The 26,696-nt window shown below is 36.9% G+C and overlaps 1 protein-coding gene across 2 annotated transcripts in view; it reads left to right on the forward strand.

Annotated features, from left to right (window-relative positions):
* Nucleotides 1-26,696, forward strand: part of TRPC3 (transient receptor potential cation channel subfamily C member 3) — a 72,155-nt gene that overhangs the window by 23,559 nt on the left and 21,900 nt on the right. The window contains exons 3-11 of one of the 2 annotated variants that reach the window (XM_027063825.2): nucleotides 1,667-1,855; nucleotides 10,352-10,516; nucleotides 13,242-13,458; nucleotides 14,825-15,058; nucleotides 17,357-17,621; nucleotides 20,358-20,553; nucleotides 21,864-22,073; nucleotides 23,399-23,446; nucleotides 25,263-25,346. In XM_027063825.2, the coding sequence (XP_026919626.1) occupies nucleotides 1,667-1,855; nucleotides 10,352-10,516; nucleotides 13,242-13,458; nucleotides 14,825-15,058; nucleotides 17,357-17,621; nucleotides 20,358-20,553; nucleotides 21,864-22,073; nucleotides 23,399-23,446; nucleotides 25,263-25,346 (1,608 nt within the window). The remainder of the gene's footprint in view (nucleotides 1-1,666; nucleotides 1,856-10,351; nucleotides 10,517-13,241; nucleotides 13,459-14,824; nucleotides 15,059-17,356; nucleotides 17,622-20,357; nucleotides 20,554-21,863; nucleotides 22,074-23,398; nucleotides 23,447-25,262; nucleotides 25,347-26,696) is intronic. The other variant, XM_027063834.2, reaches the window with a different exon arrangement.

A 26,696-nucleotide genomic window follows, 5' to 3' on the forward strand; every position in this document is an offset into this window, starting at 1 on the left:
ATCTTATGGAACAGTCTGAACTGAAGAGTAACATGAGGAAATTTCATCTAAAAAAAAAAAAATGTGTTAAAAGGGAAGCTTTATATGGAAACAGACATGGATTTAATACTTCTGGGTGCTATAATAAAATATTTCATTAGTCTTTCAGGAATGAAAGTCAGATGGATATTTAACTGACATTCTGCATAGAAGCCAGAGACTGAACGTTTTATTAATTTTATCAGTTGCATGGTACCAACTTGAATGGAAACCAAAGATTGAAGTTTTATTCATTTTATTCTCTTATTAGGGGAAAAGGATTAACTGTAACTGTTCCTTATCTGAATTTCTGATATCTGAAATGGAAACTATTATAGTCTATGTAGCCTTTAAACAGTCTTTCTTCTTTTAGTTGGTGATGTGATTTTTGCCCATGAAATCAATTGTGTATTTGAGGGAAAAAATTCAAATTCTTCATGTCTTTTTTTTTTTCAGTAGGATTTTGGGAAGCCCAGAAATACTGCTATCCTAAGATTACTTAGTTATTAGACATTTACAGTATCTCAGAACATATCGAAAAATTCTATTTTCCTCAAGTGTGCCGAATTAAATTATCATCTGGTTAACTTTCTTAATGGGCTAAAACTTAGTGAAAGCCATAGAGGTGGAACTGGGGTTTCTGAAAGTAAGATGCTTTCCCAAGAGATGGTCATTGATACCTTGACTGGAACCAAGGGGCCAGAAATAGAACTCCATTCAGAAGGTAACAGGAAATGCTGCCAAGTGACTTCCTTATACCAGTCCATGGCACTATATAAATATGCTAATGAAATTAAAGATTCACGGATTATTTTTAGCAAGGTGTTAGTTCCAGTGGCCTGGAAATTTTCTCTCAGGTATTGGTATTCTGCAACCCTTGAGAATTCAATTACATATAATCAGACATTTCTCTCCTTCCAGTTCTGCAGGACATGATAATGTGCCCTTCAGACAAACAAGGAAAAATACCTCCTCTCCAGGTTGGCTCCTGTCCATCTCTTTACAGTCACTATAAACCAGTCGTCCTCAGATGTAAAGGTGTATCAGAAACACCTGGAGAGCGTGTTTACACAGATTGCTGAGCTCTTTCTTCAGTTTCTAAATAGGAACATCTGAGATGGGGTCAGAGAATTGACATTGCTCACACATGTCCAGGTGCTCTTGCTGCCGCTGGTTTGAGGATTACGCTTTGAGAAGCTGGGTCCCCAGCAAGGCAAGGGATGGTATAAACTGAACAAATGATTTTCACATATAGTCCATCTTGTATATCAGATTGCCTCCTTAGAAAATTTGCCATTTAAACCAATTTTCATAACAGGAATTGTTTTGTTTCGGCTTTAAGGAAACCATTGTTTATCTGCATAAGAGAGCCTGAAGTCTTTTTGATCCTTTGCTCTGTCAGCATTAGCATTTAGCCAACATCTCTTAATACAAGCCAGGGACCAACGTGCATACCATTCACAGAGCTGTCTGATATGGTTGGGTTGCGGAAGGTATCGGCTAAGAGGGTGTATGGGGGCAAATCCGGCCTGTATCTAACCAGCAATTCTACCCAGAAGAAGGGACCTTTTTTTGTAATTCGCAAAAACTCTAAATACTTTTCATTGAATTAAAACAAACTCCTTGAATTTAAATCTCTCATTCTTAGAATGACTACCGGAAGCTCTCCATGCAATGTAAAGACTTTGTAGTGGGTGTGCTGGATCTTTGCCGAGACTCAGAAGAGGTAGAAGCCATTCTGAATGGAGATCTGGAATCAGCAGAGCCCCTAGAGGTACACAGGCATAAAGCTTCACTGAGTCGTGTCAAACTTGCTATTAAGTATGAAGTCAAAAAGGTAAGTGGCCTACTTTTATCCAGCACCATATCAACTATGCCATAATCCCAGGAAAATTTTTTAAATAATAAAAATAAATGTTACTGATAATAGATTTTTTTTTCTTCATGAAAGAGATTGAGTGAAATGTGGTAAAGTTGTGAGTCAAATATCTAGCTTCTGTGATCCTTTCCACTTTTTGTCTGCTGCAAGACCTTGAATAAGTCATAAACCTTCTCTAAACTTCAATTTTCTCCTATAAAAGGAGGATCATACCTCTTACCTATCTCAGGGTTTTGATGCAATTTCAGTGGATTAAGACATGCAAAAGAACTTTGTGAACCACTCGTGATGCAATTAAAAATAATAAAATGTTATTTGTATACATTTTTGTAAGGCACTGTTACACTGTCATGCTAATCCTTGTGACAAGCCTATGTTATCCATTTCACCTATAAAATAGGTAAAATAGATGATGAGATTTCTTTTCTACAAGGAAACTGAGGTTTGCCAAACTTAAATGTTATGTCTAAGGTCACACAGCTGTGAATACCAGAAATAAGATTTATGATTACTTTTTTACTCTGGTATTTCAAATAAACTTAAGTGTATGTATTTGCTGCTTGTATGGGGCTTTTAAATAATCCATGAAAATTGTAGCTATGATGTTTTACTGTAATAAAAATCTCAGTTATCTAGAATCTAACAGCTTTTATATATTAGATAACTAATTATACACACACACACACACACACGTTGTATTTTAAGAGAAACTGATAAATCACCAAAAGTAAGCTGTTAACAGGAATAGATCTGGTTTTATGAACTGGTTAATCATGTATCGCTGAATGTTCTGTCCTCCGTACATGGTGCTTAAGAGGGCAGGCCCTGGAGCCAGTTTGTAGGGGTTCAAGTCCTGAGTTAACCACGTGTTCCCTGTGTGACCATGGGATAGTCACCCAACCAGGCCAAGCCTCGGTCTTCTTATTAGTGAAGTAGGGACCACAATAGCAACTACGTTTTCAGTTGTTTGATAATTATAAGAGCTAATGCACATAATTAGCACGGGTATAGTACATGGTGATTATTCAACATGTATGAGCTAGTAGCATTTCTACATTATGAAAATTCATTCTCAGGATGATGACTCTTAAGCAAGTTTAGCTTTAGTCATCAAACAGAAATTTCATGTTCACTGTGTTTGTTCCAGTCCATTGTAGCAGACTATAGCCAGTTTAGGCAGAAAGTAAGGGATATGAGGAGACTCACAGATTCACGAGGGGAGGTGGAAGAACAAGCTTATCTAAGCTGTGCTTCCGGAAACCTTACTCAGAACCAGGCCCAGAACTGAGGTCTGCACATGTGCCTCTGACCTGTGGAACCTAGGCATGTACTGGCACCCTAGCAGTAAGTGAGCATGAGGAGATCTTTCTCTCTTTCCTTTTCTCTCTTTGTGTGTGTGCACACTCCACAAAGTGTAGAACTTCCACATCTAGTGTTCACAAGGTTTTAGCCAGCTATTAATCACAAATCTCTCCTCAACTTAAAAAGACAGGGAAATGTGAAGATTCTTAGTTAATACTGATGTAAAATAACTTTTCAAGGAATTATCAGTGAAAAGTAAATTGGCTCGACTGCCTTCCTCCTAGAGCATTTCTTTCTTTCTTTCTTTTTTTTTTTTTTTTTGTTTTTATTTTTAATTCCAGTTAACACACAGTGTTATATTAGCTTCAGTGTATAATTTAGGGATTCAACACTTACGTACAACACCCACTGCTTATGAGGAGTGCCCTCTTTAATCCCCATCACCTATTTTAACCATCCCCCCCACCCTCCCCTCTGGTGAATATCAGTTCTCTATAGTTAAGAGTTTGTTTTTTGGTTTTCCTCTCTCTCTTTTTTCCCTTTGCTTGTTTGTTTTGTCTCTTAAACTGCACATATGAATGAAATCATTTGGTATTTGTCTTTCTCTAGAGAATTCTTGTTAGTTGAGGTTTTGCTATATTGAAGGAAAAAAGATAATACTGAATAAGATTAATATTAAACCATTTTTAGAAAACTGTCTGGACATTTATTCACAAATCTTACAATACACATCTCTTTTCTTTAGCACCTGAGAGGAGAGAATTGATTTCAGTTGTCACTGGTTCTTTATCATTGCTTTGAAAGTGTCATATTAGCAGAGACAGCTCATCTGTAGATGGGCTTCTGTGAACCAAACTGTCTTGAGACAGTGAATGTCTTCCTGGCATGTTAATTTTAAATAAATTGATGTATAGCTTATTATGTATGAGGTGTCATTAATAATAAATTTGCTATCAGTCAGCTACTGCCAGGAAACAACAAAAAGTGCATTTGAAACTGAAAGGATGTTTAGGGCTTTGCAGGTATTTCTGGGTTCATTTGTTTTGTGATATAAAGGGAGTATTGATTCAAGTTTTTGACTTAGAAGCTTCACTCAATTAATGTATATAAAAATTTATTCCAGAATGCCCCCCAAAGCCCCACTTCCCCCTTTCTTTTTCTCTCTCCAAGATGCCCTTCATTCTTCACTCAACATTTACATGTCTCCATTTAGCAAAGAGAAAAGATGCCCCATCCCTGCTGGTGCTTCCTTTTTCCTTTATCTCATTTCTGGTTCCTAAGTAAAACCACTTCTTGGGTTACAATGATGTGTGAACCCTACCCACTGTGACACTGAGGTAGTCTACAGCTACATGCAAGACATTGGGATTTCAAAATATATGTTATGGAATTTTTCCCTCTTGATAACATAATAAATTTATATTCAAATCAACTCATAATTCCACCAAGGAAACTAGTTTTTTGTAATAGCTGTTTCCCATAAGAGACTCAAAGTCTCTTTTGCTATGTGCTCAAGATCTCCTCCCAGCTCTGGGTCTGGGATTACTGGCTTCTTTCTGGCCTCATAGTTCCCAGAGCTCAGTCTTCCCTGGGAATCACACCATGAGGTCTACCCAGGCCTTAGAGAGCTCGATGGCAGTTAGTCAAGAAAATGAAAATATAGAAGACCTGAATGGGAGAGATCTGAACATGAATTTAATATTTATGGGAGAACGAACTTTCTAATATGAAAGCAGTTGAAGAAATAACAAAACAAAAGTGTAAACAATTTAACCACAGACAACTTAAAACCTCTGTACACAGAAAGATCATAAAAAAGAGCAAAGTGAGAAAGGTATAATTTCTCAATTCTGACTTATCAAGGATTGATAATCTACAAAAAGCTCAAACAAATTTTTAAGAAAAATTTCTAGAGCCCTATAGAAAAATAAGCAAAGGGCATGAATAGGCAATTCACAGAAAATGTAAATGGATAGCAAGCCTATTTAAAAATTTTAAGCCCTCTAGTAATAAATTCATCCTAATATACAAATACCATTTCCCCTCTCTCAAATTATTAAAGAATAGAAAATTCATACTCTCAGTTCTGTTGGTGAAATGGGCAATCTTATGCGACTAGTGGGGAACAAATAATAATGTGTTCTCTATCAGGGAATGGATGTTACAGATTATTCATCTCAGAATCATTTCTGAGGAGTTTCTAAGGTAAATAATAAAACTGGAAAGATAGTAAATTTTATTACTGTTTGTAGAGCTACCCATGTTATTCTACAAAAGAGAATGGAATAGATCAAAAGATGAAATTTTTTGAAATGAGTACAAGAAAATTAACTTTTAGACGAAAATGTTATTTTCCCGTTTGAATAATGGATTATTTACCTTTCCCAAAAAGCTCTGAGTTTTTTTTTTTATGTTCTAATTTATTTTTGAGATAGAGAAACAGAGCATGAGCATGAGCGGGGGAGAGGGAAAGAGGGGGGGATGTACAGAATCCGAAGCAGGCTCCAGGCTCTGAGTTGTCAGCACAGACCCTGATGTGGGGCTCGAACCCACGCGCCATGAGTTCATGACCTGAGCCACCCAGGCACCCCTAAAAGCTCTGTGTTTTAATTCTGTCTTTACCTCTGTCTTCTCTGCAACTTGAGGATGAACATCAATCCTTTCCCTCAATAGAAATAATGAAAGCTTTACTAAGCTATTCTAAGAAAGTCCTTGACAAAGATAAAGGATACTAGAAGTTGATAGACTATCGATCTGGAAAACCATGCTGTTGAGAAAGAGAATTTCCTGACTTCTTCTTTGCTCTCTTATTTTCTCCATGGTGGGATTAGATTTAACTATAGAAATATCACCTAGAAAAGAGACACATGGTGGTGCCTCGGTGGCTGTCAGTTGAGTGTCTGACTTCGGCTCAGGTCATGATCTTCCAGTTCATGAATTTGAGCCCCACATTGGACTCTGCTGTCAGCATGGAGCCCTCTTTAGATCCCCTATCCCCCTGTCTCTCTACTCCTCCCCTACTTGCACATGCGTGTGTGCGCTCTCTCTCTCTCTCGAAACATTAAAAAGAGAGAGACTTGCAGCAACATATACACATAAAATTATCCACTATGAATGAAGAAAGTGTGGTTTCCTTAATTCCAAACATTGAGCAATGCAATGAGAATGCTAAATATCCCGCAGAGACCTTGGGTGCAGTGCAGGTGCTAGCCAGCCTGTCCTGAATCCCACACTGTATAGCCTCTTGGCCAGGTTTGTGCCCAGCACTGAGAAAGAACAGAATATTGTGCACTCAGTGGGTTCAAAATCCAGAAAACTTACACACTGTAAGTTTTCAGTTTATATTTCACAACTCAAAAAGCTTTAAAAAGAAATTGAATGATGTAGCTTTTATTCACAGCAGCATTTTAAATTGTATGAACTGTGCCTTCAACAATGTCATTAAAAACAAAAACAGAGTGTTCCTAACATGTTTTTGTACAACAGTATTTCCATGAAGATAGTTCTTGTAAAGGGTGATTTGATAATAAGACAATGTAACATGAAATTTTTTTTTAAGATGAAAATTATCTCATGGTTTTCCATTAACCTGCCCTGATTACTGGTTCAGTTTACAATCTGTTAGTCATTTGGCACGAGAAAAAAATGTTTGTTCTCAATGCTACAATAGTTTTGTTCCATTGAAAGATTGAGATTTTCTTATGTGTCAAGCATTCTCCCTTTAAATCAGAACACCTCAAATAAAGGCATTATTTTTGTAATGATTTCAATTTGCTGGTCCACTGAAGTTGGGAAATAGCATACAAATTTTATCCAACTGGCTATGACTGGAGTGGCAGCACAAGAGGTTTTTTTAGAAGGTAAACAATTTTAAGAGATAAAGGTCACTGCCCTATTTTGAAGTCATTGAAAAGAGAAAAACTCATCTCCTAGAGGGATTAACTCTTTGGCCCTCACTTGTTACTGTTGTATTGATTTTATTATTTTTTAAAAATGTTCCTTGTGTACTTGCATTAGGATTTTAAATTATTAGAGGAAAATATCCATTTGTGTTTTCTTGTGAATTGAAAGGAATGAACAGATACCATAGGCTGGTGTATTACTATCTCAAGAAGAGAGTAGAATTAATAATATAGGAAATATACCTTTAACCTGAATTTTAAAGTGTGACAAGTAAACTGCAAACACCACAGTTTTGGCTAATATTTAACATATATTAGGGTTTTGTACTATATTGTACAAGTCACAATGGGTCAAATATTGATCATTATATAATACCATATGGGAATGATTGATTTCCACCAAGTCTTTAAGGGCTGTATAACCCTTATACAATGTAATTCATGCCATAAAGCACATCTTCAAAGTTGAAGATTAACTGGAGGAGGAGGAGCAAGGAGAGGAAGCCATATTGCAACATTAATATTTTTGTCCTTAAGAGATTAAAACCTAAGAAAGAAAGGCCGGACACTCAAAAGGGAAATTTGTCCATCAATTTTACATGGGTACACGTCCACCTGTCTCTTAACTTCATAGGGATTTTCTGTCCTGCAGAAAGTCTTGGCCTATAAAAAAGTGCATGTTGACTTCCTAAGCGACAATCTGATTTGATGACATCATCTCCACTGTAGATTTCTCTGAATGCACTGTTCCCCATCCTAAGCTGAGCCTAACTGGAGTCCTAGGACTGCTTTTTGTTTGCATTTGTCCAAATGTAAACCCTCCAACTTTCAAATTAGTATTATTTTAGTTTTTTTAGTTTTTTAATGTTTATTTATTTTTGAGAGACAGAGAGCACAAGTGGGGTAGGAGCAGAGAAGGAGACACAGAATTGGAAGCAGGCTCCAGGCTCCGAGCTGTCAGCACAGAGCCTGATGCAGGGCTCGAACCCACAAACCGTGAGATCATGACCTGAGATGAAGTTGGAGGCTTAACCGACTGAGCCACCCAGGTGCCCCTCAAATTAGTAATATTTTAAATGTTGATTATTTATCTTGGCAAGCATAAGAAATCTGTCTCCATTTTTTCCCCACATTTATGGAGAGCTTACTGTGTGCTGTAGAACAGGAATCCCTAATCACTTAATGTGCACTGATGCTTCCATTTTCACCTTCTTCTACCAAGTGCCTAACAGAGTACCTGATTCATAAGAAGAGCTTACAACATTTTGAAGAGTGAATGAATGAATGAATGGTACATTTAGGAACTCAGAGGGGATAAGGATTTAACACAGAAGGAGGGGTAAAGCAGGAAGGAAATGATTCAGTAGAGTACAGGGGCAGAATTGGAAGTTTGGCAAAGTTCTCAACAAGAATCCTAGAAAGTTGTCACAAAGATTCCAGGACTTTCAACCTTGATCATATTTTATAATGGGTTCAAATAATGACTGTATCAATCAAAAATCAGAACTTTGAAAGAGTAACAGAATCTTGAGTCTGGAAAGGAGTTCTAATACAGACTTAGCAGCTAGCAATGACCAGTGAGCTTTAGGACCTGGGACTTTTATAATTGAATTGAAAGAAACTTCTAAGGTAAAATCTGCTTTTTCACATTGAACTCATTAAGCTAGAAAAGATAGCATCCTCTTTATAGTACTTTAAATCTCCCAAATCCTACCAGTTTGTATTGTTGAAATAAGTTCAGTGAAGTACTTCAAATCTAATATTTGTAAATTCATCTTACCACTTCTGTCAGCAGGTGTCAAGAGCCCCTTGTGCCCTGTGGCACAGCAGTCACCAGAGTGGACTTCCCAGAGGGCGATGCACATAGGGGCAAAAGTGGGGGGTTAGGGGAAATTGCATCTCTACTGTCTACACTAGGGGATGAGGTTTTATTTTTTTAATTTTATTAATTTTTTTTAATTAGAAGAGCTAATGGGAAACAATACACCAGTAAGTGGAAACCCATTAATTTCCTTATAGGTGTGGTATTTATTGGTAATTAGCCGAATAACTTGAGGAATTGCCTGGAGTTGCTAAAAATCATTAAGATCATTAACTAGAACTTGATCAAAGATGAACCCTTCACATAGTAGGAACTGGAGCTGCCTTCCTTGCCTCTAAGAGTTTGTAAAAAAACATTTCATGAGTACTTCTTAACAGGTTCATTGTTATTGTTCTGTTTTTCAGAAGATAATGATACCTTGATTTTTGCGTTGCTATACACTCTTTAAAAATATATGTAAGCTGGCACTCATAGTTGATTTGTGAATGACCCTGAATAATCTCCAAGCTTGGGCAAAGTGCACCTGGCCATTCAAAGACAGGCATATTTAGCCACAAATGGGCACCTGTTAGGGTAGGGACCTTTTTACATGAGCCTGACTACAAATACATTTTGCTACCTGAACAAGGACAGGACTTTAGCGAAATCCCAGTCCATCAGAATAGAGGCTGGCAGACGACTTAGCAAAGTCAGATGGCAAAATAGAATAAAATGGCAGGGCTGAAGTAAGTATAATGTGCTCAGTTTTCCTGGTTACAATTGTAATTACAAAAGAACTGTTGGAGATCTTTTTTTTTTTTTAACCTGTGATAGAGGCAGCAATAAAAAGAGGACAGATTACTGAAATAGGAAGGAAGGGACATTTGCTGCCAGGGCCTGGACGCAGTGTAAGTGCGAACCAAGCAGAATTCTTGCAGATTCATTGGCTTTTTGCAGATCTTTGCAGTTTGCAGTGATAGTACATACATATATGTATGTATATTTTTCATACATGTAGCACTTTAGGAATTACTTATGAAACTTAACACATTTCTTTTTTTAGCTATAGTCTAATACAAGCCAATTCTTTTCCATTTTGAACTGAACATAAGTAAGCTGGCAGACAACAAGATGGGACACATTTTCACAAAGGAAAGCATATGTCACCCAGATTATGGACAGGAATCTGTGTAGTATGGAGAATGTCAATCAGAAAGAAATGTGGTTAAGGATGATATCAATTTTGTGCTCTTGTTTCCACTTAAGTACTATTAGTTCTGAAGCAGTTTTGGAAAATGGAGGGAAGGTAAAGGAAAATTTACCAGAACCTTCTAGTGCCTATATTCTGGAAAAGTGTACATTAATATCTTTAGGATTATGCATTCAGTAGTTGAGGTATCCCTAATGATAGTAACCTACCTCTTTCTCCCCCTCTCTTTCTGCCAACAGTTTGTGGCTCACCCCAACTGCCAGCAGCAGCTCTTGACAATCTGGTATGAGAACCTCTCAGGCCTGCGGGAACAGACCATAGCTATCAAGTGTCTGGTTGTGCTGGTGGTGGCCTTGGGCCTTCCATTTCTTGCCATCGGCTACTGGATTGCACCTTGCAGCAGGGTACATGTTTTTCTACATCCATTTCCTCCGTGGTTGGTGTGCCGTGTGTTTTGGGAATGAAGAAGGAAAAAGCTTCCTACTTAAGGCTCTTATCAGTTTTACCCTGAATGTTAATGGACTCAGGGACACAAATTCTGCTTTTTAATGACTGGATCAATTCAAATAAGAGATGAAAAAGGATTTGGTACTAGTGGAATAGATCACATTTGAAGGCATATAATACTTAGGCTTTTAAGGTAAAATCCGCATGGTGGTCAAGAGGGAAAGCGGCTTGAGTGAAGTAGCACTTTTGCTGATTCTGTGGACAGCTTAATAAATCAAGAGCGTCAACTGAGTTGGCCTGCATTTAGAACAGTCCTGTTGCAGTGGTGCCAAGGAAGTTAACCTGAGAACTGGAAGGGCAACTCACTGGAACCTGTCAAGAGATCTGAGGTTCAGTGTATCAAGCACAGTCACAAACAGTGGTGTTAGTTTAAAGAATTCAAGAAAGTGCATGCCAGGTTCCCCCCAACCCTCTGCCCTTTGTTCCTTCAGAAGATTCTTAAAAAAAAAAAAAAAAAAAAAAAAAGTAGAATTTGGGTTTGGGGTCTTTGGATTTTTTAGATTGTTTATGTTTAGTTTGCTTGAATCACTTTGTTCACTATCTTCATCCCTCTCTCAACTTGCTAGTATAGACTCAGTTTAATTGTGCCTAAGAGATCCTCTGAACAGGATATGGGAAGGCATACTAGTCATGCTAACAGGATCTGTATTAGGTTAATAAAGGGCACCGCCAGGGAGAATAAGCCGTTTTGAGGTCCTTTAATCCTGCTTTTATATTCTGAGATCTGGTTTTGTTTAAATCAGAGGCAGTTTCAGGAAAAATGAGTCAAGGCCACTTACAATGATCCTGGAAATCCGTCACCTCTCTGGCTGCATAGTCTTCCTGGCAGAGTGAGTCCTGCTCTGCAGGCACCATACACGTGTGAGCGTATTCATCCATCTTATTTCATTGTTGAGCTGCCCATGCAATTTAAGGCAGAAAGTTTGTCATTTTGATCAGGTTTGATGAGTTGACTAAGTTCCTTTGTTCTGTATCATGGAAAAGTACCTTATGATTCCTCAAATACATAAGCACTAAAGACTAAAATCTATAAGTGATAAGAGAGCATGCATCAAAGCAAAAATCATTTCCCACACAAATAATTTCCCTTTCTGAGGGAAACGAATAGGAAAGTTGATGTTTCTAAGTGTTTGCCTCTTAGGACAGCTTAATCAGTGAAAACATGGAAGTCCATTCCTTTTTTCTCTTCACTTACAAAAGTGCAGCTAATAGTATAGTGAACTCTGTGTCCCCCAGAGAGGGGAAAGGACAGAATTGAGTTGTTTCTGGAGCCCACATTTATAAGTGCCACGTACCACCGAAGACAACATAGCAAGAATCCCCCACGTATATCCTAGTTTCACGATAGGCATGCTGCTTTATTTTCATGTTCTTTAAAGTTTTAAAAGATCAGCCTTTATGAGAAACAGATTTGGAAACTCTCAAGAAATCACTGTGTGCTATGGATGAGTTACCCCAAATGTGCCTCTTTGCAGCTGCAGAACAGCACAGCAATATGCAAATGTGGTGTTTATTTGTCTATGTCTAATATGGAAAATATGACATTTGTCTGTCTGCATTCATGTTCAACTCCAGAAATGCTTAACATTCTTCGGTTATTTGTTGACATCAAATTAAGGCTCTGGACATGCAAAAACATTTGTTTGAAGTTGCCGTCTCTTAAATGTGAGCCTTGGTACTTTTTAAGGTCACAGACTGAGTTTGAAAGTTGGTTCTGAGTATGTAGACTAGAGAACTTATTTGATAAATCAACCAAATGTACCTTTTTCTTGGGCTACAGAAGCCCTTGGGACAGGCAGAATTGTTTTTCATTTCTACTAGAACATGGGGCTTGTAAAGGACATTATATCACATGGGACTTTAAAGGAGTTACCTTAAAATAATTATGCTCTGAACTTCAGACATGCTTTTGTACTATTTATATGATTTTCCAAACTCAGGGCTGACTTAATTAAGTTAACCTACTTAGAGATTTTAATTATTGTATAACTCCTTCTTATTGAGGTAATAGTACATAAAATATTTACTTGATTCTAATATTATCTGCCTTTTTCATATACAAAGTACAAGTCGATTTCAAAAGACTTACAAGTGAGAACTAAAATTTACTTCTGTACTAGTAAGGTTTTTAATATTCAAAGGCCTTGTTATGTGCTACAAACACATAATGTTTCAACTATAATGAATGAGTCTCTAAATTCATAACATTTCAATTGTAAAGCAATAAAGCATATGCACTACAATTTGGAGTTTCTTTTCCTAGACTCTCAAAACCTAGACATGGATTGTGTGGTCTTTCGTGGAAAAATAAGAATAACCAGCATATGCCTTGTGATTTTCAGAAATGCATCTGTGAATGCAGTGTTACCCCCCAGGATAAATTGGATATTTAGAAACAATGAAGTTTAAAGACTTCTTAAATAATTCTTGGAGGCAGCATTCCCTAAAAGGAGTGATTTTCATAATGTATAGCTCTTCACAAACAGAGGCAGAATTTTGAAGTTATTCTCATTTCATCTGTTTTTCTTTTACCCTGTATAATAATTTTCATAAGTAGAAGCTGACATTTCCAAAATAAAAGTCTCGTCTTCGTCTTCTTTCTGTTTGTTTGTTGTACTACAGCTGGGGAAAATTCTGCGAAGCCCTTTCATGAAGTTTGTGGCACATGCTGCTTCTTTCATCATCTTCCTGGGCCTGCTCGTGTTCAATGCCTCAGACAGGTTCGAAGGCATCACCACGCTGCCAAACATCACTGTTATTGACTATCCCAAGCAGATCTTCAGGGTGAAAACCACCCAGTTCACTTGGACTGAGATGCTAATTATGGTCTGGGTTCTTGGTAAGCTTTCTATGTTAAGTATTTTAATTTCTACCAAACATTGTGTCTATATAACAATTGCCTTTTTTTTTTTTTAAATGTTTGTTTATTTTTGAGAGAGAGAGAGAGAGAGTACAAGCAGGGGAGGGGCAGGGGCAGGGAGACACAGAATCTGAAGCAGGCTTCAGGCTCTGAGCTGTCAGCACAGAGCCCGACACGGGGCTCAAACTCACAAACTATGAGATCATGACCTGAGCTGAAGTCGGGAGCTTAACCAACTGAGCCACCCAGGTGCCCCGATTGCCTTTTTTATTTAAAATGTTATTGTGCATTATGTGGTGACAACATTCTCATTGTAAGATAAGCAGTAGAACAAAATAATTGAATAATTTGAATACTAAAAGTTATCTCTTACCACTAAATAAAAATTTTTATGACTAACATGAACCCAATTATAAATATATCACATTTTTAACTTCAGTTATTGAATAAATGTAAATTTTAAAAATCTGACCTACTGTGATGATCAAATATTTAATTGAAATACTTGTGAGATAATCTAGTAGCCATTAGCTGATGAATAAAAATTTTTTTGCAAAAAAAAAATTTTTTTGGCTTTCATTTCAGAGGTCTTTTTTAGGAGAGTTTCCATTTTCAGAATGCTTGTTACCTCACCTCACAAAAGTTCTTTTTAAAAATTTTTATTAGTAAAGTGTAGTTGGCATACACTGTTGTATTAGTTTCATATGTACAACATAGTGAATTAACAAGTCTACATATTACTCTATGCTCAGCGCAATAAACGTAGTCACCATACAATGTTATTACAGTATATCCCCTGTGCTGTATTTTTCATCTCCATGGCTTATTTATTTTATAACTAAAAATTTGTACCTCTTAATGCTCTTTATTTCTTCTATCCCTTCACTTACTTCCCCTCTGGCAGCCACCACTTTGTTCTCTGTATTCAAGAGCCTTTTCATTGTTGCTGTTCATTTGATTTTTAGATTCCACATGTAAGTGAAATCATATGGTATTTCTCTTTCTCTGTCTCACTTATTTCACTTAGTGTACACTTTCTAAGTCTATGTTGTTACAAATCCAACATCTCATTCGTTTTTATGGCCGAGTAATATTCCTGTGTGTGTGTGTGTGCGCGCGCGCACCATTTCTGATGCTACGTGTAGAATTATGTTTCTCCGAATTCTAATTCTTATTTACTTGAACATTTTTCCTCCATTTAACTTTGCCCAGGGCCTCAGGGTGCCTGATATGGTACTTTATCTATGGAGCTTTTTATAGGTGGGGACTGATAGTGGACAAAATAACAGCTTCTCTAAGCTAGTCTAAGCTATAAAATGTAACCTGTACCTTCCGTGTGTGACAGGAATGATGTGGTCTGAGTGTAAGGAGCTCTGGCTGGAAGGACCTAGAGAATATATTTTGCAGTTGTGGAATGTGCTGGACTTTGGGATGCTTTCCATCTTCATTGCTGCTTTCACAGCCAGATTCCTAGCTTTCCTTCAGGCAACAAAAGCACAACAGTATGTGGACAGTTATGTCCAAGAGAGTGACCTCAGTGAAGTTACACTTCCACCAGAGATACAGTATTTCACTTATGGTAAGTTATTAACTGAAGGGTCCTCTTATGCATCAGGAAGGGTACTGGAACCACATTTTGGAAGGAAATGTCAATAAGAGTATGTTTAATGTGAGATGTGTGTTAAATGTGTATGAACAGAGGAGAAAGCATGAGCTTTAGAACTATACAAAACTGGATTCATATCAAGGCTATGGAGCTCCCTTGCTGTGTATAACTTTGTTCAAGGTAACTTACTTCTCTGTGCCTCAGTTTTCAAACCTATAAAATGAAGGTGTTGCGAAGTGAGAGAAAATTATCTTCAAGCCTAACAACATAAGTACTCTTACATATTCTTAGGATATGAAACTGTCTTCATTAGGGGAAAAAATAGATTGATAAACTGCTCGAGGTGGAAGATGAGTACCTGAGTGCATGGTTTGGAGGAGATAAAATAACAAAAGGCCCTAAACTGCTGTACAGGTGGAGTGAAGAAAATTTGGCAGAGGCGGGAAATAGGAGCTAAAGTGGCATGAGAATGTAAGTTCTGGGGAACAGGCAGAAATACTGGGGGGGACACCCTGCCCCTCAACACAATATGGAAGGGAATTCATGCCTAACTTCTGTGTATCATGAAGAGCAGGGAGGTCCCAGCTGATATTCAGGGTGCAAGGATACTGATGCCTTCCTTGCCCAGCACAAACCGATGGTAAGCAATGTGAGCCTTCCCTCCATTGAGGCCAGGCTGGAAAGGTGTGATTAGCAAATTTCCATGTAGTTGCACAATCTTAAATCTGAAAAGAACCTTAGAAATGTATTGCCTAGGGGCACCTGGGTCGCTCAGTCAGTTGAGCATCTGACTTCAGCTCAGGTCATGATCTCACAGTTTGTGAGTTCAAGCTCCACATTAGGCTTGCCACAATCAGCCTATCAGCACAGAGCCTGCTTCAGATCCTCTGTTGCCCTCTATCTGCCCCTCTCCTCCTTGTGCTCTCCCCCAAAATAAGTAAATATTAAAAAAAATGTATTGCCTAACGCTTATTTTAATGATAAGGAAACTCAGGCACAGAGTTGAAGTGAGTTCTGATTGTAAGAATCACTTTTTATAAGTGTAATTAAGGCTTATATTGTGATAAGTACTAGTGGCATGTTAACATAACTGAAGAAGGCTGGGCGCCTGCTCCAAAATGTAAGATGGATGTTTCACACATTGTGAAATTTAAACACCTTGTCTTGTTGTCAACAAGCAAAGATTTTTTAATTCCAAGGAGACCAGATCAAATGAGCAAATGATTACCATTTATAATCAAAGAATTAGCTTAAATTGTATCTTGTGTAATATATATCTTGACTATTTCAATAACCTCTTTATTTAGGTTGATTCATGTGTATCTAATGACTATAATCTGGAGGGAAATCAGTGAATTCAGGATTCGCTCCTTACTATGTGTATGATTTTGATCAAAGATTTAGCCTTAAGTCTTGGTTTCTGGATCTCTAAAAAAACGATAATGATAACATCAAATCTGTAGAGTCACTGGAAAGCACAGTGTCTAGTACACATTAAGCATTCAATAAACATTAATTTTTGTTGTTGGAAATATCTACAATGTATCCATTCTTCTGGGAGTAACTCTGCACAAAATTAGCGACATATTATTTCATTGAACTTCCAGGGAAATGAGTATCCAACAGTCTGCTGTGAACCTACTAAATGACCTTGAAAGTGGTGGGATCTTCATTTAGAATCTATATCCAAAATTTTTGCACCTCAATAGCATCTTACATTTTACAGGAACAAGTAATATTGCTCAGATATCACACTGACAGCACCACTGTGATTCAGTGATATTCTCACTTGTTGTAATACAACATTTTATTTGCATAAAATGTTAGATGAACTAATTTCTCCATGAAATATGGAAAATAAATTTTGTGCCAACTGAGCCTATAGGGTGACAAAATAGCTGGTCCATATATGAGAAGACAGATTAGTCAAGTCCGTTGTTTTGTCATTCTGGACACAGTCTGTGTCTAATGAAGGGTTTTAACCTCTTTCTTTATCTTTTGCACTTGACTCTGTTTCTACTCAATGTGGAGCAGGTTTAGTATCTTCATAATCATGTTTATTAGATTAAAAGACTCCATGTGGGTGTAGAATTCATATGCTTCTGGTTTAAACATAAAAATAATGCCCAGACAGTTAATTAAATCTAGAGTAGTTTCAACGGAGATAAAAACCACCTTCCTACAAAATAGATCCTATTTAAGGTATTTATGTTGTAGATTGCAATGAAACAAAGTCCCATTTCTGATCTCTCTCTCTCTCTCTTTTTCTAGCCAGAGATAAATGGCTCCCTTCTGACCCTCAGATCATATCTGAAGGCCTCTACGCCATTGCTGTTGTGCTCAGTTTCTCTCGGATCGCATATATCCTCCCTGCAAATGAGAGCTTTGGCCCCTTACAGATCTCTCTTGGAAGGACTGTGAAGGATATATTCAAGTTCATGGTCCTCTTTATTATGGTGTTTCTTGCCTTTATGATTGGCATGTTCATACTTTATTCTTACTACCTTGGGGCTAAAGTAAATGCTGCTTTTACCACGTAAGTAAAACATCTTCGAAAAAAGGTTTGATGAGGAAAATTTCTAACAAATCCAGATGAATCAAACACACCACAAATTCAATAATCATAATAAAGATGTTTTTAAGAGCAAAACTATCCATTGAAAAGCAATGCTTATGCATGATTACATTTCCCTAAAGGCTCATTTCTTTGAGTTTAGTAAGGGACCACAGAACAGAATCAAAATTTGGAAAAATCCTAGATGAAGCTGACTATTTTAAGAGAATTGGACAGCAGATTTTTAATACTGGACATCTATTACATTATGTATGACATTAAATTTAGTTTCAGTAATTTGTAGTCATTACTATTCAAAAAAGAAAGCACTGGCCTTTATTTTAATGTATCATTAATCAGTACAAAGGAGTTGAGTAAGAAGAAATTACAGCTAAATGTTGTATAACTCACTATAACACTAGTACCACTTCCTTCCTGTGGTCACACTTGTTTCTACATCGGAGACTCACCTTGCCTGTGAAGTCTTCCTTGATTAAACTTCCTTAGTCATTGTCCCTTTAAGTTCCCTCAGCAGAGAGACATCCAGTTGTGAGATCCCCTAACCCTGCATGTGGGTCCTCCCTTTGTACTGTAGTCCTTCAAGGTAGGGAGATCATTAGCCCTCCCTGTCTCCCTTTGTATCCTGTAATGCCACAGCTAGAAAGAATCTAGACCTTCAATAAGTTCCCTGTAGACTAAAATAGAACATCAAGCCCTTCCAGACATCTAAATTGTTTGGAAATGATTTTTTCACATAGTTAATACAGAGCAAGTCTTGGGGGTAGAAGAGAACGGAAACTCACTTTATTGTAATGAAAAAAAAAAAACTCTGTTTGAACCCAGTAGGGGAGGGATGGAGATATCCTACACATAGTGCCACCCCTGTGAGCCTTTAAAAACTCATTTCTACAACACATTGTCTTCACTGTTTTGTGTGAACACATGGCAACTTGATATAGTGGAAGGATTCTAGGCTAGCAATCAGGCAGACCTGGATATGGATGCATTATCTCTGCTATTTTCTAGCTGCGGCCTTTGGTTAAGTTACTCAGCACTCCTCTGCGTTAGTTCCCTTATTTTTAAAATAAACACAATAAGGTTTGAACCAGGTTATTGTGAGGATTATGTAAGGTCATTTATTTGAAGCCTCTTGCCCAAGGTAAGAGCTCAGGCACTGCCAGTGTCCTCTCCTGTTTTACTGTCTGCCTCCTCCCACACATACGTATTCACAGGAATCGATATTCTTGAAGTTAGAGGAGAGAAGGTTTGCAAAAAGAGCAAGAGGAAGGAGTCAGAATTTGGGGACACTGTTAAAGTAATGGTGGGAACAAAGAGGTTATCGTTTTTCTCAGTCTCCTGCTACCATCTATGCTATAAAATCACACAATGAACTGTTTTGTAATAGACACCAACTATATAGAAATAGGAATCTTTCTATTCAGCCTCATAAGGGTGTGGCACAATTTCTAGAACATGATAGGTGTTCCATCAATATTTGTTGAATGATGGCATGAGTAAATAAACTAGTGCTAAAACCTATAAATCTATGGAATTGTTGTTTAGAATCTGTTACAACAAATCAAAACCAGCACTGTTTCCATAAATCTTTTTTTGGAAAAAGGACTTACTTTTGAACCTTCCTTTGTAATGGAATTCTACATGTGTAATTGTTTAAGGATTATTTTTGTGGTTCATGTATCAGTAAATACAACTTGGTTATATGCCAAAAGCAGCCAAATTCGGTTGGCAAAATTCATTTAAAGGATAAAAGTAGGTGATTAGTCAGGTGAGAGCCTAAGTGTTACTTGCTGTTATGGAAGAATCAGGGAGTAGATTATATAAGTGAAAATAACAGGAATCTTGCAATCTGTTCTCTCCTATTCATTTCCAGTTAAATGTAACTTTTAGGTAATATATTCTTGTGGCAAAAAAATTCGTAGAGTGGTATCTACAGTGAAAATCGTGTCCCCTTCTTTACCCTTGGGCCCCAATCTCTCATATCTCCTTAGTTCACAGAGGCAATGGTTTCTTTTGGATACTTTCAGAGATATTTTATGTATAAACAAGAATATAAGTATTTGTAAACTCCTCCTTTTTAGTCAAATTGTAGACTATTTCATACTTGCTGTATCTTATTTTTCAGTACTTCTTAGATACCATTTTATATAAACACATGAAGATAGATGTGTCTCATTTTCCCAGTGGCTACATAGGAATCCATTATATAGATGGAATTATTTACCAACTCCCCTACTGATACATATTTAGGTTGTTTTCATTCTTCCCTACTACTACAGTGCAGGGAATATGTTTGTACATATTTTTTTTGAAGTGAGTATATCATCTTAATCCTGACCTTGTTCTACTACAGAAAACCTGATTTAAAGGTCTAAATGACCTATAAAATCAAACCCCAAATTTCCATCCTTTAGGAGAAAGGAATGGGTATTGTGGCATGACTTTACCTTTCCCCTGCTGAGTTCAGGGAATTTTCACTTGAAGATAATTTACAGAAAAGGTAGGCATTGGCAACATCTAATCATAAACCCCTGAAGGAACAATTTCTGTTAAATACTATAATAAAATAATTATACTCAGAGTTTCTTGTGATGATGGCATTTTACATCTTTACAGTATTCAAACCCTAACTTGTTTTTCTTTTTATTTTAATACTGAAAACTGTTAATTTATTTACTGTGTACCTTATTCTTTCAACAGTGTAGAAGAAAGTTTCAAGACACTGTTTTGGTCAATATTTGGGTTGTCTGAAGTCACTTCTGTTGTGCTCAAATACGATCACAAATTCATAGAGAATATTGGCTACGTTCTGTATGGAATATACAATGTAACTATGGTGGTCGTTTTACTCAACATGTTAATTGCTATGATTAATAGCTCATATCAAGAAATTGAGGTAAACCTGCTTTCTATCCATGGTATCTATTCTTGCCATCTCACTCTAATAATATCCTCCATCTGTTTTTGTGCCCTTTGGTGGATGTCCAGTTCATGTCAATAAAGAGGCTTATATCTAAGCAGAAGGAGCCTGGACATTTCCCTGTGTTTCCCTCCTGGATAGATAGTCTCACAGGCTCTAGTGTCTTCTAGGAGCACAGCAGGGGTCCCCATGAATTTCCATCATGCTGCCTCCTCTTAGAGTATATTTCAGAAGTTTTGAAATTAATGGCTAGAAGAAGTACTGATTATAGGGAAATTATTCTTTCCTAGGTTAGCTGGCCAACCATCTGAAAGATCCTAGTAGAGGAATTACTAGATGTCTGGTAAACATCAGTGATGTCCTGTATCCAGCCAGAGTTTTTAGTATTCTAGAAGTCATTTTACTTCATGTTTTGGATTGCTCTTGCTTTGGTGCCTTCCTTCATCATTGTATGTATGTTTTCCTATGTCCTTCCAGTTCGTATTCAGTATCTCTTTAGTATTTTGCTATTTGTTAAACCTCCGAGTCTCTGTGTGTGTTTTAGAAAACACATAGATTCTCAAAGCAGAAGTTAGGTCCCCCAGAAATGAAAACTGTGGCACTCTGAATAACTGCTTGAGTGTGGTAATGGCAGGGTGAAATGAACAAGCCAACTTCTTCCACCTTTGAACTTCCTTCTCTTCATTTTTCTCTCCATCACTCTGGGCTGTTGCTGAGGATAAAAGGAGATACAAGACAAGAATAGTCCACCCAGGGCCTTATGTGACATTTGAGGACAGATGGCAGACATGACATCCAAAGTGCAATTTGTCTGAGTGCTATTCTTTTCCCTTTGCTCTAAAGTATAATATGGTGTATATATAGCCTGCCTTGGATGGATCTAGATGAGGAGGGAGGGAGGGTGGGTAAAGACTGATGAAGTACCATTGATTATGAGGAATTGGCAGAGGTGGGGAAGAAGGGAGGAGTTAATGTTTTCATCCTTCCTTGACCCTGAATTTTTCTTGCATTTTTGCTTTGTTTTTGGCTGGGGGGTGGGACACTCTGGTTAAATTTCAGGTGTTACAGGCATATGGAAGAGAAAAATTAAAAAGATGAGTATCATGAAAACAATACTAAGAATATTATATAGGCCAATAGAAGTTATATGCAGATAAATGTATATAAGTGACTTATCTATTTCAAAAGCATAATTTAGGTTCATTGTATGATCCTACTGGAATCAATTACTAGAATATTTAGTTTTTAAAATGAGACATTGTTTCTTTTCTATTTTTGTGATACAGGATGACAGTGACGTAGAATGGAAGTTTGCTCGTTCAAAACTTTGGTTATCTTATTTTGATGATGGAAAAACATTACCTCCACCCTTCAGTCTAGTTCCTAGTCCAAAGTCATTTGTTTATTTCGTCATGAGGATCATTAACTTCTCCAAATGCAGAAGGAGCCGGCTACAGAAGGATATAGAAATGGGAATGGGTAACTCCAAGTCCAGGGTACGTATCAAAAACTTAGCAAGACATTGCAATGAATGTTTTGTCTTTCTCCTTGTCTTTTGATGTTTGTTCGGTAATTTTTATGTATGAACTTAGAAGATGTTGAAAGTTACTATCCATTCCATAGTCTTTCATAGACTAACACTTAATATCTTCACAATGTTTCAAGAAGTCACTTAGTCTATGTGTTACTTCTGGTCAGAATTTCATGCAAAGTGCCGGATTAAAAACAAACAAAAACACTTTTTTAACTTGTTAAAAGTAAACAGGAAAGTTATTGTTAGAAAACACTTTGTATTTTTGTGTTCCATCCTTCTCAATTGTTATTTTGAAGTTAAAGAATTTTAACTTCACATTTTCCTCTTGGCTGCATATATAGTTTACCACCACCATATTCTTCTTATTTGTAGAAACTCTTTATCGAGCTAAGTAACCTTTTTCTTTAATATCATAAAATCAACACAAGCCTAAGAGCATCCTCAAATATTCCATTTGATATTTCATAAATACCATTTTTATAAATAATCAAGAATGGTTTGTCCCAAAGTTTTCCTGGGTAAGTCATACTTTGATTTTAGTTTGAGTCATACTTTGATTTTAACAAAGATGAGTTTTATGACAATACTTCATTATCATGAATTTAATTTGCAGAGATAGAATTGGTATAGGACACAGGAGGAGATGAGCAGACCTCAGATAATAAGGGAGCAAGACATAACAGGAATAAATGTGTGGAGTTGCTTATACTAGTAACTAATTTTTGCCTAAAGTTGTGAAAATGATCTGTTCTTGTCATACCTTGGGAGCCCACAAGATAGCAATGTTACTCCGTAAAGTACAGACCTTTCTGAGCAGAGGTGGATAAGTTTTGTCAGTTGAAGTTGAGAAAAAAGACTAGATTATTGCAATTTCATTTCTTTCTTTAAAAAAAATGTGTATTTCCAAGATTTGTAGTACCCTGGCATCTTATTCTTTAGGAAGGTGGCCTTTTAAACCTTTTTAAATTTGACTTGGACATGGGCTCTTAAGGCTATTATGTTCCAAGGCATTGATTTGGCTGTGTCATCCTATGATTTCAAATAGTACCTCATATGTACACAGCGAGAAGAAGTACAATGTAAAGAATAGAGCCTCTATGTCACACCAGGATTTGTATTCTGGTGCTTATGGCTTATTTTCAAGTAACATGGATAAGTCATTTCATCACTCTGAGCCTTAGTTGTCTCATCTGAAAGAGAGAAAACTTGGTAGGATTAATGTAAGGATGATATGAGATGTACAAAGTTCCAGCCTCAACAAATATCAGTGCCCTTCCTCATTCACAGTTTACAAAGTGCTTTGCTGTACATTTGAACCTCATGCAACACTGTGAGGTAGGTATTATTATTATTCCCATTTTATAGATAAGACAACTGAAACCATTAAAGTAGCGTACTTACACAAGGTCAGGGGAGCTAGCTGGCCTGTGTGGAGTAGGTGTGAAATCCAAGTTTTCCAGCATCAGATGCCTTGCTCTTTCTACTGCACATGGCTGCCTTATACCCAGCACCTACTGCTATGGCTTGGTTACTGGCCCATTTCCTCCCCATGGGCTGCTCCTTCAGAGACAGGGTGGCTAGTCTCTTAAATGGGCCAGGCTCTAATTGCCATCCTGGGCAACTCCCACCACTACTGAAATTGACTTTGTTTTGAAGGTGCTTTGTTTCTCTGGGGATTTATTAACTGAAGCTTTATTATTCAAAACCGGAAGCCTCTGGAGAGCATGGGAACTCACAGCTCTTGCACTCACACCTTAAAGTTTTCTTTCTGTAGGCAACTGATTTCACGGACTCCATTCTTAAGAGTATCATAATGAAGGGGAGAAATACTGTCAGGGGAAGAAGAGCACATTCAGATGTCTGTCTTGTGGCTACCTATACCTCTGTAAAGGAAATGCAGCTTGCTCAAATGCATGTGAGGGGAGCAGAAGTGCTCTATTTATGGTGTCCTCTTCTGCCTGTATTACACCATTGGCAGGAAGAACAGCTTTTTTCAGAGAGGTGGCTGGAAATAGAAAAAAAGTTGAGCACTGATCTCTCAGAAGCCATGAGCCATGGCTTCCCAATCTCCCCATATCTAGTTAAAAACTGCCATTTTAATTTTATTTTTTAAATTGTGCATGGAGATGTTTAAATCTCTTTAATATTATTTGTATTATAAATATTAATAAATACTCTCTGCATACTGAATTTGGTAAAAATTTGGAGAAATTATATGTCTCTGTTTTTCTCTTTTTAGAAGAGAGGAAGGAGCCTCAAGAAATCTTATGCGCTAACCTGTAAAACTAACCTCAGTCAACAATCAGATACTGACCTCTAGTGGCAAATAGAAGAATTAATTTTATTAGCTAAGGTTTTCTGTTGGCAAGATTGTGCCACTTCCTCTTAGCATCCCACACATAGGATCCTGAGTAATGATCATGGAAGTCAGGTGGTGGGGTGAATACATATGTTCGCATAGGTGGTCCTGCCTTTGAATCATACTGTATTGGTAGCAGCTTGCCCAAAAGTAAGAGGCAGGCCCTGCTCACATACATAAAAAGTAGCTAGTAACAGTGTGCTTCTCTTACTGTCTCTTTCTACCCACTCTAAAGTTAAACTCTAAAGAGAGAGCAAGAAAAAAAATTTCTTTAAGCCCAATTATCTTGAAAGTTATGAATTTCTCTCAGTATAAGGCCAAGATACCTAGAAACACATGTTATTTTGGCTCATATTTCAGGGTTACAAAATACCAAATGATACCATTTGAACTTGTAGTGTGTTCCTGTCCAAGTGTAGGAGAGGAATACAGGCTCAGGAGCAGACAGTTCCTTCTATGCATCCTTACCTTATAGATACTGTGAATACATTTTGATTAAGCACACAAGTCCTCAGGGACAATTACATTTAGTATGAGCCAACTTTTAAAAATGTTTTCAGTTAAGCAGTTCTGTTGCAGTGCACATTATAAACATTTTGATAAATGTGAGTTATGTTGCATTCATTTTTACCTTTGAAAATCTATTAAATCACTGATAAAACTCCACTTCCACAAAGTTTTCCTTGGAAATGTTGACTCCAGAAATGTTATCAATGAGAATATAGTAGATTATATTTTTGACTTACAAATGAATGTATTCTAATTTACTAGGTTAATTGTATTTTTTCCTAGTTAAACCTCTTCACTCAGTCTAACTCAAGAGTTTTTGAATCACACAGTTTTAACAGCATTCTCAACCAGCCAACACGTTATCAGGTAAGCATTCAGTAGACATATCTTTTTATCCCTATGTAATTCCTTGTGTGTGTGTGTGTGTGTGTGTGTGTGTGGTGAGTAGAATTATATTCTTCGGATATACTATGAGGATAGAACAGAACAGGGAAAAAATAGTATGTTAGTAGGAGGGGACTTTAGAAATCAGAGTTCCACATCCTTCATTTTTTTGGTTGAGGAAGAGTTCCTTTGTGATATTAAAAGCAAAGTGTTGCCACACCTTCCAAAGAACATCCTCAAATACCTTGAGCTGGAGAAGCAGTGGGAGATATGGTATATTAGGAATATTATGCTTTCACAGTATGGAAACCTGATACATTTCTCTAGGTAATCCATTTTTCCAATGGATTCTTAGGCTATACTGTTCCATTAGTGCTACTTTAAAATATATTTTGCATTTTGACATTAGATGTGACATTTGAACACTATTTTCCAACTTAGATGAGGTTGTAGCTTTTCTTTTCCATCTGGTTGATCATTTTGACTATCAAATCTGTAGATTTCTGATGAAATCTAGAGATCACAAGATCACAAGAATGAAGATCCAGGAATTTATAATGTATGGTTATGTCACTTAATGGGTACAGTGCTCTTTGTACACTCGTCTTGGAAGCAGCAAATCCTGTAAATTGCTTGGCACACTGATTGTCAAAGTCTTACTTTTTAATGGCTACATTATATTCCATTTATATGGTTATATTTACATTTAATATATCAGTCTTCTATCGATAGAAATAGAGGATATTACCAATATTTAGCTATTATAAGCAACACTGCAGTAAGTAACCTCATATATATGACATTTGAAACATGCACAACTGTATAGAATTGTCTGGTTAAAGTGTATATAGGCATTTTAATATTTTAGCTATTATCAAACTGATTTTGATGGAACTTGTACCAATTTACAGTCTTAACGATAAATGTGTGAAAGAGCCCATTTCCTCCTTCATGCACTAACAGCGTGTTACCAAAGGTTTTTTATCTTTGTCAAATAGATGGGTGAATATGGTATCACAGTGTAGTCTTCCTTGGCATTCTTTGTAATGAATGAACTTGACCATCTTTTTATATTTAGTATTCCACATGTTTACTTTTCTTGATGGTTTTTTTGTTATAAAGAGGAATTCATTTATGAAATATTTGAAGAATTAAGAATTCTTTTAAAATTAGTCCTTTGCCTGTGATACAAGTTGAGAATTTTTTTCTGTTTGTTGTATATATTTTTAATATTTTCACCCAACTTTATGATTTTTGTATCATCAACTCTACAAACTTTCTATCGCTTTAGATTTTGTGACCTGTTTAGGAAGATCTTCCCCCACGTAAGAA

This window comes from Acinonyx jubatus, chromosome B1 (genome assembly GCF_027475565.1).
Source record: "Acinonyx jubatus isolate Ajub_Pintada_27869175 chromosome B1, VMU_Ajub_asm_v1.0, whole genome shotgun sequence".
NCBI classification, from domain to species: domain Eukaryota; kingdom Metazoa; phylum Chordata; class Mammalia; order Carnivora; family Felidae; genus Acinonyx; species Acinonyx jubatus.